The following is a 13,965-nucleotide window of genomic DNA, read 5'->3' as shown; positions in this document are numbered from 1 at the left end:
ACATATAATTTGGCTGGGCTTGCAATTCTAGATTAGAAGTGATTTCTTGTCAGAATTTTCAAGGCATGCTTTATTGTTTAGTAGAGTCCTATGCATTATATTGGGGTTCCCCTGGTGACTGAGTCGGTGAAGAATCCACCTGCAATGCGGGAGACCTGGGTTTGATCCCTGGGTGGGGAGAAGGGAATGGCTACCCACTCCAGTATTCTTGCCTGGAGAATCCCCATGGACAGAGCAGCTGGCTGGGCTACAGTCCATGGGGTCTCAAGGAGTTGGACACAACTGCGTGACTAAGCACACATGCAATACACTGTTTTGGTACTTAGGCTAGAAACCTGTAATAATATCAGGGAAATTTTCTCAGATTTTTGACAGCAATTTCCCGTCTGTTTTTCTGCTTTTGTTCATCTTCTGTTTTCCTTCTCATTGCTTTTTCTTTTCTTTTTGAGAGATTTTCTCTATTTGATCTCCTACCTTTTACCATGTATTTAATTATTAGAAACATTGTCTTGTTCTCTAGAAACACTGTCTTTAGAAAATCTCAACAAAATATTTGTTCTTGTCACTGGCTGTATTATTCATAGTATTTTTGAAGTTTTCTTTTGTTCATTTCCTCTGTCTTCTTCATGTTCTTTTTACTGTGTGTTTTTTATTCTAATTTTACACATTCTCAAGTGTGCTTATGTTTCCAGATGAAACACTAACAGCTGGATGTTCATACCTGAGTAGAGCTTGTCATTCGGTGGGTTTCAGTATTGGCTGATCAGGTAGGAAGAGCCAGCTTGTCGTTGGAGTACGCTGTGTCAGAATCTGTTGATCCTAGAGAATAAAAATGTTAGACCAGAAAATAAGGATGTTTAGAATAACTTTGGGGCTTCCCTGGTGGCTCGGGGATAATGAATCCACCTACCAATAGGAGTTCAATAGGACAACGGGGCGGGGGGGAAAGCAGTCAAAAAGCAAGAATTATCATTCCCCAAATCTGTCTTCCCTTGTGGCTTAGGAGATTCAGGTTCTATCCCTGGGTCAGGAAGATCCCATGGAGAAGGAAATGGCAACCCACTCCAGTACTCTTGCCTGGAAAGTTCCATGGACCCAGGACCCTGGCAGGCTACAGTCTACAGGGTTGCAAAAAAGTCGGACACGACTTAGCGACTAAACAACAATAAAATGACTTTTAAAATAAATTTTTTTTTTAAGTGAGGGGGAAAATGCTGTCCAGAGTGGCATGGTACAATTGTAAAAGAACCAAATAAAAATTTTAGAAATCATTCCTTTTTTCCAGAGGGGAATTCTACATCTGGTCATGGCATAGATAATCCTAGCTGCTAGCTCTTCTGGTAGCTCAGCAGGGGACAGGAGATAGGAGTGTCACATTGATCAGTTTGCTCACTTGGTTTTTATTTGTTTATTATTGTGGTAAAATACACATGACATAAAATTTACCGTCCTAACCATTTTAAGTGTGCCGTTCAATAGTGTTATGTACATTCACGTTGTACAGCGAATCTCAGAACCCTTCGTCTTGCAACGCTAAAACTCTGAGCCCATGAAAAAATAACTCTTTGTTCCACTTTCCACCAGCTCCTGGCAGCCACCATTTTAACCTCTGTGAATTTGACATCTGTGGGTATATCATATAAGTGGAATCATACATCATTTGTCTCTTTGTGGTTAACTTATTCCGCTCAGCATAACATCCTCGAGGTTCATGCATGTTGCAGCATGTGCTAAATTTTCCTTCCCTTTTAAGGCTGAATAACATTCTGCTGTATATTCAAATGTGCCACATTTTGTTCATCAATTGGTATTTGTGTTGCTTTCACTTTGGCTGTTAGGATAATGCTGCTCTATTCACAGGTGTGCAAGTATCTCTTCAGGACCCTCTTCTCACTGCTGTATACAAAATAAACAGTAAGGACCTACCTACTGTATAGCAGCACAGGGAGCTATATTATATCTATCTTATAATAACCTGTACTAGAGAAGAATCTGAAAAAGTATCTGTGTGTGTGTAAGTATGGATGTATATATGTAGAATCACTTTGAGATACACATATGACAGAATCACCTTGCTGTATACCTGAGGCTATCACAGCATTGTAAATCAGCTATGTTTCAATTAAGGGGAAGAAGACCCTGCTTTCAGTTCTTTTCAGTTTATCCCTAAAAGTAGAATTCCTAGATCATATGGTAAATCTATATTTAACTTTTTGAGGACCCTCCATATTGTTTTCCACAGTGGCTGCACCATTTTTGTTGTTCAGTCGCTAAGTCATGTCCAACTCTTTCTGACTCCATAGACTGAAGCATACCAGGCTTCCCTGTCCTTCACTATCTCCCGGAGTTTGTTCATACTCATGTCCACTGAGTTGGTAATGCCATCCAACCATCTAAACCCTCTGTCATCCTCTTCTCCTGCCCTCAGTCTTTCTTGGCATTAGGGTCTTTGCCAATGAGTCACCTCTGCGCATCAGGTGGCCAGAGTATTGGAGTTTCAGCATCAGTCCTTCCAGTGAATATTCAGGGTTGATTTTCTTTAGGATTGACTGGTTGGATCTCCTTGCTCTCCAAGGGACTCTTAAGAGTCTTCTCCAACACCACACTTGAAAAGCATGAATTCTTTGGCACTCAGCCTTTTTTTTGGTCTAGTTCTCACATCTGTATATGACTACTAGAAAAACCATAGCTTTGACTATACGGACTTTGTCAGCAGAGTGATGTCTCTGCTTTTTAATATGCTACCTAGGTTTGTCATAACTTTTCTTCCAAGGAGCAAGTGTCTTTTAATTTTATGGCTGCAGTCACTGCCTGCAGTGATTTTGAAGCCCAAGAAGATAAAGTCTGTCTCTGTTTCCATTGTTTCCCTATTTACCATGAAGTGATGTGACTACATGCCATGATTTTAGTTTTTTGAATATTGAGTTTTAAGCCACCTTTTTTGCTCTCCTCTTTCACCCTCAGCAAGAGGCTTTTTAGTTCTCCTCACTTTCTGCGTTAGAATAGTATCATCTGCATGTTTGAGGTTGTTGATATATCTCCTGGCAATCGTGATTCCAGCTTGTGAGTTATCCAGCCTGCTATTTCACATGATGTACTCTACATATAAGTTAAATAAGCAAGGTGACAATTTTCAGTCTTGACATACTCTTTTCCCAATAACCAGTCTGTTGTTCTATGTCTGGTTCTAACTGTTGCTTCTTGACCTGCATACAGATTTCTCAGGAGGCAGATAAGGTGGTCTGTCTGAGATTCCCATCTCTTTAAGAATTTCCCACAGTTTGTTGTGATCCACACAAAGGCTTTCACATAGTCAGTGAAGCAGATGTTTTTCTGGAATACCTTTGTTTTCCTATGATCCAGTGGATGTTGGCAATTTGATCTCTGGTTCTTCTGCCTTTTCTAAATCCAGCTTGAGCATCTGGAAGTTCACGGTTCATGTACTATTGAAACCTGGCTTGGAGAATTTCGAGCATTACTTTGCTAGCGTGTGAGAAGAGTGCAGATGTGCGGTAGTTTGGACATTCTTTGGCGTTGTCTTTCTTTGGGATTGGATTGAAAACGGACCTTTTCCAGCCCTGTGGTCAGGTGCACAGGAGTTCCAGTTGCTTCCCAGCCTCTCCAATGCTTGTTATTTTCTGTTTTTGTTGTTGTGTTTTTTTTGTTTTTGTTTTTAATAATGGTCATGCCTTTGAGTGTGAGGTGGTATCTCACTGTAGTTTTGATTTTCATTTCCTTAATGATTAGAGATGTTGAGCATCTTTGGAGAAATATCTTGAGTCCTTTGCCCGTTTTTAAATCTGTTTATCATCTTGTTATTGAGTTGTGAGAATTCTTTATATATTTTTGCATATTACTTGATTTGCAGGCTTTTTTCCCCTGTTCTGTAGGTTGCCTTTTCACTCTGTAGAACATGTCACTTGATGTACAGAAGTTTTAAATTTTAGTACAATTCAGTTTATTTTTTCTTTTGTTTCTTGTGCTTTTGGTGTCATGTCAAAATCATTGCCAAACCCAATGTCATAAAATGTTTCCTCTATGTTTTCTTCTAAAGAGTCTAGAGTTTCAGCTCTGAAAGTCAGGTCTTTGATTCATTTTGAGTTAATTTTTGTTTATGGTGTAGGGGAAGGGTACGACTTTTTGTACTGTTCAGGGGATTCTTGTGGCAAGAATACTGGAATGGCTTGCCATTCCCTCCTTCAAGGACTATGTTTTGTCAGAACTCTCCTCTGTGACCTGTCTGTCTCGGGTGGCCCTCCATAGCATGGCTCGTAGCTTCATTGAGTTATGTAAGCCCCTTCACCACGACAGGGGTATGATCCATGAAGGGGGTTGAAGGCAAAAGGAGAAGAGGGTGGCAAAGGATGAGATAGTTGGATGGCATCATCGGCACAGTGGACATGAACTTGAGCAAACTCTGGGAAATAGTGGAGGATAGGGAATCCTGGCGTGCTACAGTCAGTCCATGGGGTCGCAAAGAGTCAGAGTCAGCTTGGTGACTGAACAACAACAAGGGTGCAACATGATTCTTTTTATGGATACCTAGTTTTCCCAGCACTATTTGTTGAAAAGCTGTCTTTTCCTCATTAAATGGCCTTTACAGCCTTCTGGAAAATCGTTTAACCATTTATTTCTGGACTGTTTACTGGCTTGCTTTTAACCCACGTGTTTTCATTTGTCTCTGAGTCCATGGCCATCAGTTTCTCCAGAGAACAGACCTCTTGTCTTTTCATGGTTTGCTGAGTGTAGTTGAAGGACTTGCTCAGGGTAAAAGGATCTGGGGAATCTTTCTTCTTTTAAATACTTTCGGCCTATCGCATTTTTCATACGACTTCAAAGGAGCAAAAGTCTTATTTCCTAAGCCTTCCTGGGGTTCCCAAAGTTCCTGACCTTCTTGTTGGTTTTCCCATCTCCTGCAGGCTTTGGGTTTAGCTCTTTCCAGGATATTAAAGCAGTTATCACTACTCTGTACTTTACAGTTTCCAAGCTACTATTTTGTCTGCTATTATTAATCACTTCTTTGATTCTTTTTGTTCTCCTGGGTTTATGTCCCCCACCCCTTTTCCTTCATTAGATAGCAGCTCCAAGAGGGAGCCGAAGTAAACATTGTCCGTGTATTCAGGCTTCCACATTTAAAGTCTTACATTTAAAGCATTTTTAAAATTTGGGACCATTTGTTGATTCTAAAAATTCTGTTGATTCTTTAAAATATCTAAATGGTCTTCATTGCATCTCCTTTTTTTTTTTTTTTTGGAGGGGAGTCTTTTTAAAGGTCTAGCTATGTCAAGGGATTCTTATTTTATAGGGCTTCCCTGGTGGCTCAGTGGTAAAAAATCTGCCTGCAGTGCAGGAGACCCAGGTTTGATCCCTGGGTTGGGAAGATCACCTGGAGGAGGGCATGGTAACCCACTCCAGTACTCCTGCCTAGAAAATCCCATGGACAGAGGAGCCTGGCAGACTGCAGTCCATAGGGTCTCACAGAGTTGGACACAACTGAAGCGATCGGCAGCAGCAGCAGCTATTTTATAGGCTGATACTTCTTTTACCCAATGAAATTGTAAAGTGTCTGCCTGCAATGCGGGAGACCCAGGTTTGATCCCTGGGTCGGGAAGATCCCCTGGAGAAGGAAATGGCAACCCATTCCAGTACTCTTGCCTGGAAAAGTCCATGGACAGAGGAGCCTTGTAGGCTGCAGTCCATGGGGTCGCAAAGAGTTGGACAAGACTGAGTGACTTCACTTTACTTCAGTGAGGTTGGGTGCACACTAAGACTACTGTGTCTTGTCTGCAAATATTTTCTCTTGGTGGATTGTTTCCTTAAATGTTATTTTAGATCGTGTACTCAAATATTCCCCAAGTAATGACCCCAGAGAATCTTGTGCAGTCGGGTTGAGACTGTGTCTCCACAGTGGTTCTGCAGGTTAAATTGAAACACTTAACCCAAGTGAAGAGATGTGCCTCTTTACAGAACTTCATGGTAGACTTTTTTTTTTTTAACCTTGACTGCAGACTGAAACAGATAAGCTTCTCATTGGGCATATTTCCCCTGCCCCCTTTTTCTTGAGGTAGGAGGGGCAGTCACCTCCAAGTGCATGCTTCTCTGCCATGTTTCCAATCCACAGTCACTGCTAAAATGAAAACCTTCACATTCCAGTTACGCACCCCACTCTAGTCCCTTCTGCTGCTGCTGCTGCTAAGTCACTTCAGTCGTGTTCGACTCTGTGCGACCCCATAGACGGCAGCCCACCAGGCTCCCCCGTCCCTGAGATTCTCCAGGCAAGAACACTGGAGTGGGTTGCCATTTCCTTCTCCAACGCGTGAAAGTGAAGTCACTCAGTCGTGTCTGACTCTTAGCGACCCCATGGACTGCAGCCTACCAGGCTCCACCATCCATGGGATTTTCCAGGCAAGAGTACTGGAGTGGGTTGTCATTTCCTTCTCCAACTCTAGTCCCTAGGGTATCCCTATTTTCAAATCTTATTTTTGTTTTTAATTTTTTCTTTACTTGAGGCCCTTGAGTATTTTCTTGATTATATGAGCTCAGTTGTGCCTTTAAAGGTATGCTTACCTTAAAAAAAAAAGCCACACACTTACAATACTTATTATGTCCCAGGTGTTCTTCTAAGCATTTACAAATATTAAGTTATTTAATTCTCTTAACATCTTGGTAAGCTGCTGTTACTATCGTCCTCATTTCCACAGATGCTAAAACTTGAGGCACAGAAGGTTCAGTTGCTTACCTGGGATCAGGATCACACATCTAGTTAAAGATACTCCATGGACTCTGTGTGTGTGTGTGTGTGTGTGTGTGTGTGAGTGGTATCAGTGCATGTGATCTGTGTGTGATCAGGATCACACATCTAGGCACAGAAGGTTCAGTTGCTTACCTGGGATCAGGATCACACATCTAGTTAAAGATACTCCATAGGCTGTGTCTGTGTGTGTGTGTGTGTGTGTGTGAGTGAGTGATATCAGTGTATGTGATCTGTGTGTGATCAGGATCACACATCTAGTTAAAGGTACTCCATAGGCTGTGTGTGTGTGTGTGTGTGTGAGTGATATCAGTGTATGTGATCTGTGTGTGATCAGGATCACACGTCTAGTTAAAGAAACTCCGTAGGCTGTGTGTGTGTGTGTGAGAGATCAGTGTATGTGATGTGATGTGTGTGTGTGTGTGTGTGTATGATCAGATACTCCATAGTCTGTCTGGTGTGTGTGTGTGTGTTGGCTGTTCTAGGGAGTTTTTCTTTATAGCTAATTGTTTTAGAGATGAGAATTCATAATAGCTATAAATAATGCTTGTGTTTAAATATACCAAAAGCCATACATCTCAAACCAGAGTATTACAACATGGACCGAAATGCCCAGTCTCTATAACCCAGATTTCACCCCTGTGTCATTTGTGCACAGTTGTGGCCGGCTCTCTGAACCCCATGGACTATAGCCCGCCGGGCTCCTCTGTCCATGGTATTTTCTAGGCAAGAGTACTGGAATAGTTGCCATTTCTTACTCCAGGGGATCTTCCCAACCTAGGGATCAAACCTGCATCTGCTGCAGAATACCCAGTTTCTAACTCCAGACTTCACACCTAACAAATTCATAAAGTAGAGAACAAAGACAAACTCTTCTAAGGGTTTCTGGTGTTGATTTTCTCCTTTGGTAGCTGACCCCCCCAAGACCATACCCATAGTAGGACCTCGAATGGCTGAGGAGTGTTCTTTTATAAATGGAGAAATGGTGATTGCACAAGAGGAGGGGCTGGGATAGGGCTCAGGTGGGCTAATTGACAGTAGGTTTCTTGTAGAAGATGAAGGTCTGGAAATTGATTTTCTTTATAAAAACTCTTTGTTTTAGAAAGTTCGGGAATTCCTTATACTCCCATTATTACATAGATACATGCTATAGAAAGTTGGAATTACATATACTCCAGTTTGCAAACCAGTCTTCTACAGAATACCTTTTCTCACATGTACACTTTAGCCTGATGGTAAACATGCTTGAGGGTTGTCTAAAATCAAGGGTGGACAGAGGAAAAGCAGACCTCTTTCTGACACCTTGTGGCAGCAGCTGAACACTACAAATGTTTGGTTATAGTCATATCTCTAGGCTCTTCACATGAAACACTTAAATTGCCTCTTTTTTCTTCCTGAAATATAAGATAATCTATTCAAAATGAACACAGAAAAGTCCTTATTTCATGAAAATGTTCTGCATATTGAAATATCCAAGCCTCAGCCTTTTAAAACCATTTGTACATTTTTACACATTTGATATCTGCACTACTCAGGATTAAGAGAGTTCCCTGTAGCATGAAGTTGATTAATATACTCTTCCATACTTTATTATGACGAGTCAGACAAAATCTCTGGAAGGCAAGGAGGTTTGTTGCATTTGAACTGTTACTTGATGTTGGTTGAGGGCTTTTAGATATGTTAATTAAGCCTAATGCACAAAAGGCGAAAACATCCCTTTGACCAAGTCTTAGTTTTATCTCATGGTAATTTTGAGGTGGCTCTAGTGGTAAAGAACCCGCCTGTCAATGCAGGAGACATAAGAGATGCAGGTCCGATCCCTGGGTCTAGAATATCCCCTGGAGGAGGACATGGCAGTCTACTCCAGTACTCTTGCCTGGAGAATCTCATGGACAGAGGAGCCTGGTGGGCTACAGTCCATGGGGTCTCAGAGAGTCACACTGAGCGACTAAGCCTCTCAATTTTGAGGCAGGCCTGGCAGGGTGGAGCACTTTGGAATTGGGTCCCTTCTGATACGGCTCTGGATTGGTGGGCGCAAGGAGGCAAGGGGTTTGCTGCCCGTCTTAATGAGAAACTGTTTGGCTGATTTTTCAGCCTTATTTTCCAGGAATCTAATCTGGGTTTTATCTTCCAGGTGTCTCCTGACACAAGCAGTTAAGTAATTTTTGCTTGATCTTGGTGTTAATACTGGGACAGAAGATTATTTTGGCTTCTGTTCGCGAAAGTGAGGCCTTAATTAATTTACATGAATCATTGATTTGTTTCAGCTTTGCCCGAAGTTTTTACATACAAATTCTACAAGTCACACTTGGCCATTTAGTGCAGTTGCTGAATTAATAGGTAAGTAAATTGATGTTTCATATATAATCTATTGCTGGCAGTTGAAGCTCTAAAAAGCTTTTTATTGAAAAGTGATATGAAGATACGCTTTTTTAAAAAACCAAACGTGTCAGTGATAACATTAGTAAAAGTTACCTTGCATCACATGCATTCAAACTAGTGTCAGATCAGTCATTGCCCAGCTTTCCCTGTATACTGTTGTTTTAAGTATTGCCCTATATACTGTCAGAGCAAAGTATTTTAATTTGCAGAGTTCCTGAAGCATTTATGTTGAAAATATTTTTAGTCTCATCATAAAAGAAATAGGTCTGTTGCCGAAAAATGAGAATTACGTTTATTTTAAAGTCGGAAATTGTTTATAGCACTTTTCTGACATTAGCAGTTAGGAGGTTTCTATGTACATGCATTTGGCTGTGGTGGGTCTTTGTTGCTGCATGTAGGCGCTCTCTGGAGGCAGCGAGCAGGGGCCGCTCTTCCTTGCGGTGCGTGGGCTCCTCGTTGCAGAGCACAGGCTCTCGGTGCACGGGCCTCAGTGGTTGCAGCTCTCAGGCCCCATCGGCCGCTCGGTAGTTGAGGTGTACTGGCTTAGTTGCTCTGAGGCATGTGGGATCTTCCTGGACCAGGGATCAAACCAGTGTCCCTTGCATTGCAAGGTGGATTCTTAACCACTGGACCTCCAGGGAAGTCCTAAAAGTGTTTTAGTGAACATGAGAAAAGAGGCAAGGTCATGATCGGATTTGCATTATGGGTTTTCTTTGGTAAAAGTCATGCACATGAATTGTTTCATTTAAACGTGTTTGAGAAACAGATAATAAAGGAAAACTATATTCTTGGGAATTCTTAGATACACTTTAGATTATTTGTCAAGGAGCGGTTCTAAAGTGGATGCGCCCAGAATAAGGAAAGAAAGACAATTTGAGAACCCTTCTTGTCTTTATCCCTGATAGCTCAGTTGGTAAAAAATCCACCTGCAATGCAGGAGACCCAGGTTCAGGAAGATCCTCTAGAGAAGGGATAGGCTACCCACTCTAGTATTCTTGGGCTTCCCTTGTGGCTCAGCTGGTAAAGAATCTGCCCGCAATGTGGGAAACCTGGGTTCAATCCCTGGGTTGGGAAGACCCCCTGGAGAAGGGAAAGGCTACCCACTCCAGTATTCTGGCCTGGAGAACTCCCATGGACTGTATAGTCCATGGGGTCACAAAGAGTCAGACACAACTGAGTGGCTTTCATTCACTTCCTTCTTTTCTTTGGTGTAGTTAGATTTTCCAAAGTCCCTAACATGTTCTGTTCAGATGTAAACTCTGAGGTGTAAATGAGATAACATTGCAGCTATTCACAGTCACTCTTTTTCCTTTTTATGGCAACCCAGAGGAACTACTCAGCTGGGATTGTTCATTCATACATAGTACTTGTCTAGTTTTGAGATAGGGCAACTGAAAGCCATTATGCTGTTTGTGGTGTATCACATTTTAAGTGCTTTTTTTTTAATGATGCTTGAAGTGGTTGATGAAAAAGATTGTTTTATTTTAATTGAAGGCTTACAGGAGTTTGAGAGCCACTTCTTCTATTATAATAAAGTCTTCAAAATATACCTCAGAAGTATTTTTAGTCAGTTAGGAATATTCAGATAGATTTTAGACAGTTCATAAGTTGATTTTTATTACTGCTACTGTTGAAATTTTTTTCCTTTTTCTTTGCTGTATTCCTTAATACTTAATAGCCGTTCTGAGAGCAGCAAGTATGCTAGACAAGGGTGTTAAATGATGAGGTGTACAGAGATGGCTTCCCTGGTGGCTCAGGGGGTAAAGAACCCGCCTGCAATTCTGTAGACCCGGCTTTGATCTCTCGGGTGGGAAAATTCCCTGGGGAAAGGAATGGCTACCCACTCTCGTATTGTTGCCTGGAGAACTCCATGTACAAAGGAGCCTGGCGGGCTACAGTTCATGGTGTTGCAGAGTAGGCACCACTAGACAACTCACTTTCACGAAGATGATGAAAATGTACCTGTTGTCAGAGGCTTATATTAGGTTAAAAAGGGCTAAAATTTGAAGAACTGTGTAGAAGGTGGACTTTCATCTGTGTGTAGGTTAGCATACTGCTTTCTCATTCACTCAGTAATCCTGTGTGGACCTTCCATACCAACTTGAAGTGCTGTTGACACTCGGCTGTAAGTTTCCTTTGTGATAGCTAGGCTAGTTCTTTGGGCAGAGACCTTCCTGTCTTGACCATCTCTTCATCGCAGTGCTTCTTTTGGCTTCACACTTACGTAGTGTCGCGGGTTCCCTCCCCCATCCTCTGTGTGACGAATGGAGGGCTGTAGATAATTCCGTAAGAGTCAGCGAGTGATATACAGCATGATGCAGGTTAGGTTCATGTCTAATTTTAGAAGTTTGAAAACATTTCAGCTGTTAAAGTTTCCTTAAAATATATTCTGTTGCTGGTTATAAAGGGTTGTTCAAAACTGATTGCTCTTCTTTAAAATCCGAAATCAAAATTTCTCAAACTTGTGTTTCCCAGATAATGCTTATGATCCTGATGTGAATGCTAAACAGATATGGATTGACAAAACAGTGATAAATGACTGTATATGCCTGACATTCACTGATAATGGGAACGGTATGACTTCAGACAAATTACATAAAATGCTAAGGTATGTAAAAGCGTCACACTCCTTAAAATCATTGTTTTTACCTAGTTGAAGTGTTTCATGTGTCATACTCATCACCTGTAGTTCCTGTATTTTAAACATGAGATGTACCCACGGTGTGCTCTATTCTGTAAGTCTTCCATCGTTTTCTATCAATGTTAGGTTATTAGGCAATCCCGGCCATTCTCATTATCCCTGCCATGTCTTCACTTACCTAAATTCCCCCATTCCTTTAGAGTTGTAGTACATTGTCCTCTGTTGTTTGTGCTTTAGTAGAAAAATAGTTTTGGCTACCATATCCAATAAAACTTAACACTTTGGAGAATGGAAACTAATAATTTTCAAGTGATTCAAGGATGAGGAAGTAGCATAGTCATAAGGTCTTGGGCTCTAGGGCAAAGAACAGGATGTCAGAATGAACCCAGATGTACCTGACATGGAAGCTAAAACACGTAGTACATGAACAAGATGGAGGGAGGGTTTGGAGCAGAGGCCCCTCTGCTGTCCTCCAGCACTCCTTATGCTGCCAGAAAAGGCAGGTTCTCCCCTTCAGGAGGAAGATGTGAAGTCTCAAGGTCCCAGAAGCCTCAGCTCATTCATCCATCTAGCTGGGATGTGCCAGGCAGCGAGCTGCTGCGTTAGTGTGTGTATGGCAGCCCACGCCAGCATCCTTGCCTGGACAATCCCATGGACAGACGAGCCTGGTGGGCTACATTCCACGGGGTCGCAAAGAGTCAGACACGACTGAGTGGCGGAAAAGCAGCAACAGTCCTTCCATCCCTATAGTGTGAATTTGGCTTCCTTCATTTCAGAGATGGGGAGACACATCAGTACAGACCATCCAGCAAAGAAGGATAGGGCTGACATTCAGACTTAGGCATTTTACTTGATGTTAACAATGTTTGAACTAAAATAAATGAAGATTATACTTTTTTCTTTTTAGCTTTGGCTTCAGTGAGAAAGTCACCATGAATGATCATGTCCCAGTTGGATTGTATGGAAATGGCTTCAAGTCAGGTTCTATGCGTTTGGGTAAAGATGCAATGGTTTTTACCAAAAATGGAGACAGCATGAGCGTGGGTTTCTTGTCTCAGACGTACTTGGAAGTCATAAAAGCAGAACATGTTGTTGTCCCAATCGTGGCATTCAACAAACACCATATCCTTTTGATTTTGAAATTAAAACTGAGGAAATAGTCTGGACCATTCTGTCCTTTTGGCCTCCTCTGGGTTCTTGTTTTTAATCATACCTTCCGTTCTAGCTCTTGTTCCTATCCACTGCTTCTGCTCTGCGTGTGGGCTAAATGTTTCTCCCTCTCTGACCTCTGTTGGAATTGTGCCATGGAAATACTCAACATAAGGCGATTGCATTTTTATTAAGCTTCCCAGAGTTCACCTTTTTATTTCAGTCTTTTTGTGGTCAGTAAGACTTACGGTCTGGCTTGAAATTTTCACCAACAACCATGAAAAACAAGATATCTCTAGGAAGATGTATTCTGTATAAACGTTCAAATATTTGAAATCATTAAATTCGTTAGGAGTCATAATATACTTGTTCATACTTTTTGTTGTTCATTTGAAATCAGACTGTGATTTTAAAATTTAGAGGATAATTTAGTAGTTTTTCAGTTTGAGTTGGTTTCCATATTATAATTGAAAAATATTGTTGGTCTAAGTCTTTAACTTAGGATATACGACAGGTATTAAATTCAACAGAATCAAAAGCGAGCCTTGCTGCAATTCTGGAACATTCTCTATTTTCTAAGGAACAGCAGTTACTGGCAGAACTTGATGCTATCATAGGCAAGAAGGGAACCAGGATCATCATTTGGAATCTCAGAAGGTAAGTGAAAGAGTAGCCCTCAGCTGGTTAACCATTTGGGAAGTAAAGTGCATGGAGTAATTTCATTATGTTCATCCATTGTTATACCGAGTAGAAATGTATTGGAAGGTCCTCATTTTATGGCATATTTAATGATTTACCTTTTCCCAAATGTGTTTCATTGAGGCTTCTTTGGCTTCAATTTGAGATAATTTTATATTGTTATAAATAAATTTCCTGGCCCTGCCACTGTATCTACATAGCACTGCTTTTTGCTCTTGGTTATACTATCCCTCGCCTCAAAAAAAAAAGACATGACAAGATAAAGCCCAGCCAACAAGTCCCAACTTGGTAAGGTTAGAAAAATCCTTTTGGTTCATTACATAAAGCTAAGCATGATTCAGTA

At 41.3% G+C, this 13,965-nt stretch overlaps 1 protein-coding gene across 1 annotated transcript in view; it reads left to right on the top strand.

Annotated features, from left to right (window-relative positions):
- Window positions 1-13,965, top strand: part of MORC3 (MORC family CW-type zinc finger 3) — a 40,712-nt gene that overhangs the window by 4,054 nt on the left and 22,693 nt on the right. Inside the window, exons 2-5 of the mRNA XM_043874426.1 lie at window positions 9,019-9,091; window positions 11,609-11,741; window positions 12,682-12,896; window positions 13,433-13,580. Coding sequence (XP_043730361.1) covers window positions 9,019-9,091; window positions 11,609-11,741; window positions 12,682-12,896; window positions 13,433-13,580 — 569 coding nt within the window. The remainder of the gene's footprint in view (window positions 1-9,018; window positions 9,092-11,608; window positions 11,742-12,681; window positions 12,897-13,432; window positions 13,581-13,965) is intronic.

Source organism: Cervus elaphus, chromosome 19 (genome assembly GCF_910594005.1).
Source record: "Cervus elaphus chromosome 19, mCerEla1.1, whole genome shotgun sequence".
NCBI lineage: Eukaryota > Metazoa > Chordata > Mammalia > Artiodactyla > Cervidae > Cervus > Cervus elaphus.
This window is presented reverse-complemented; position numbering and strand designations above follow the sequence as displayed.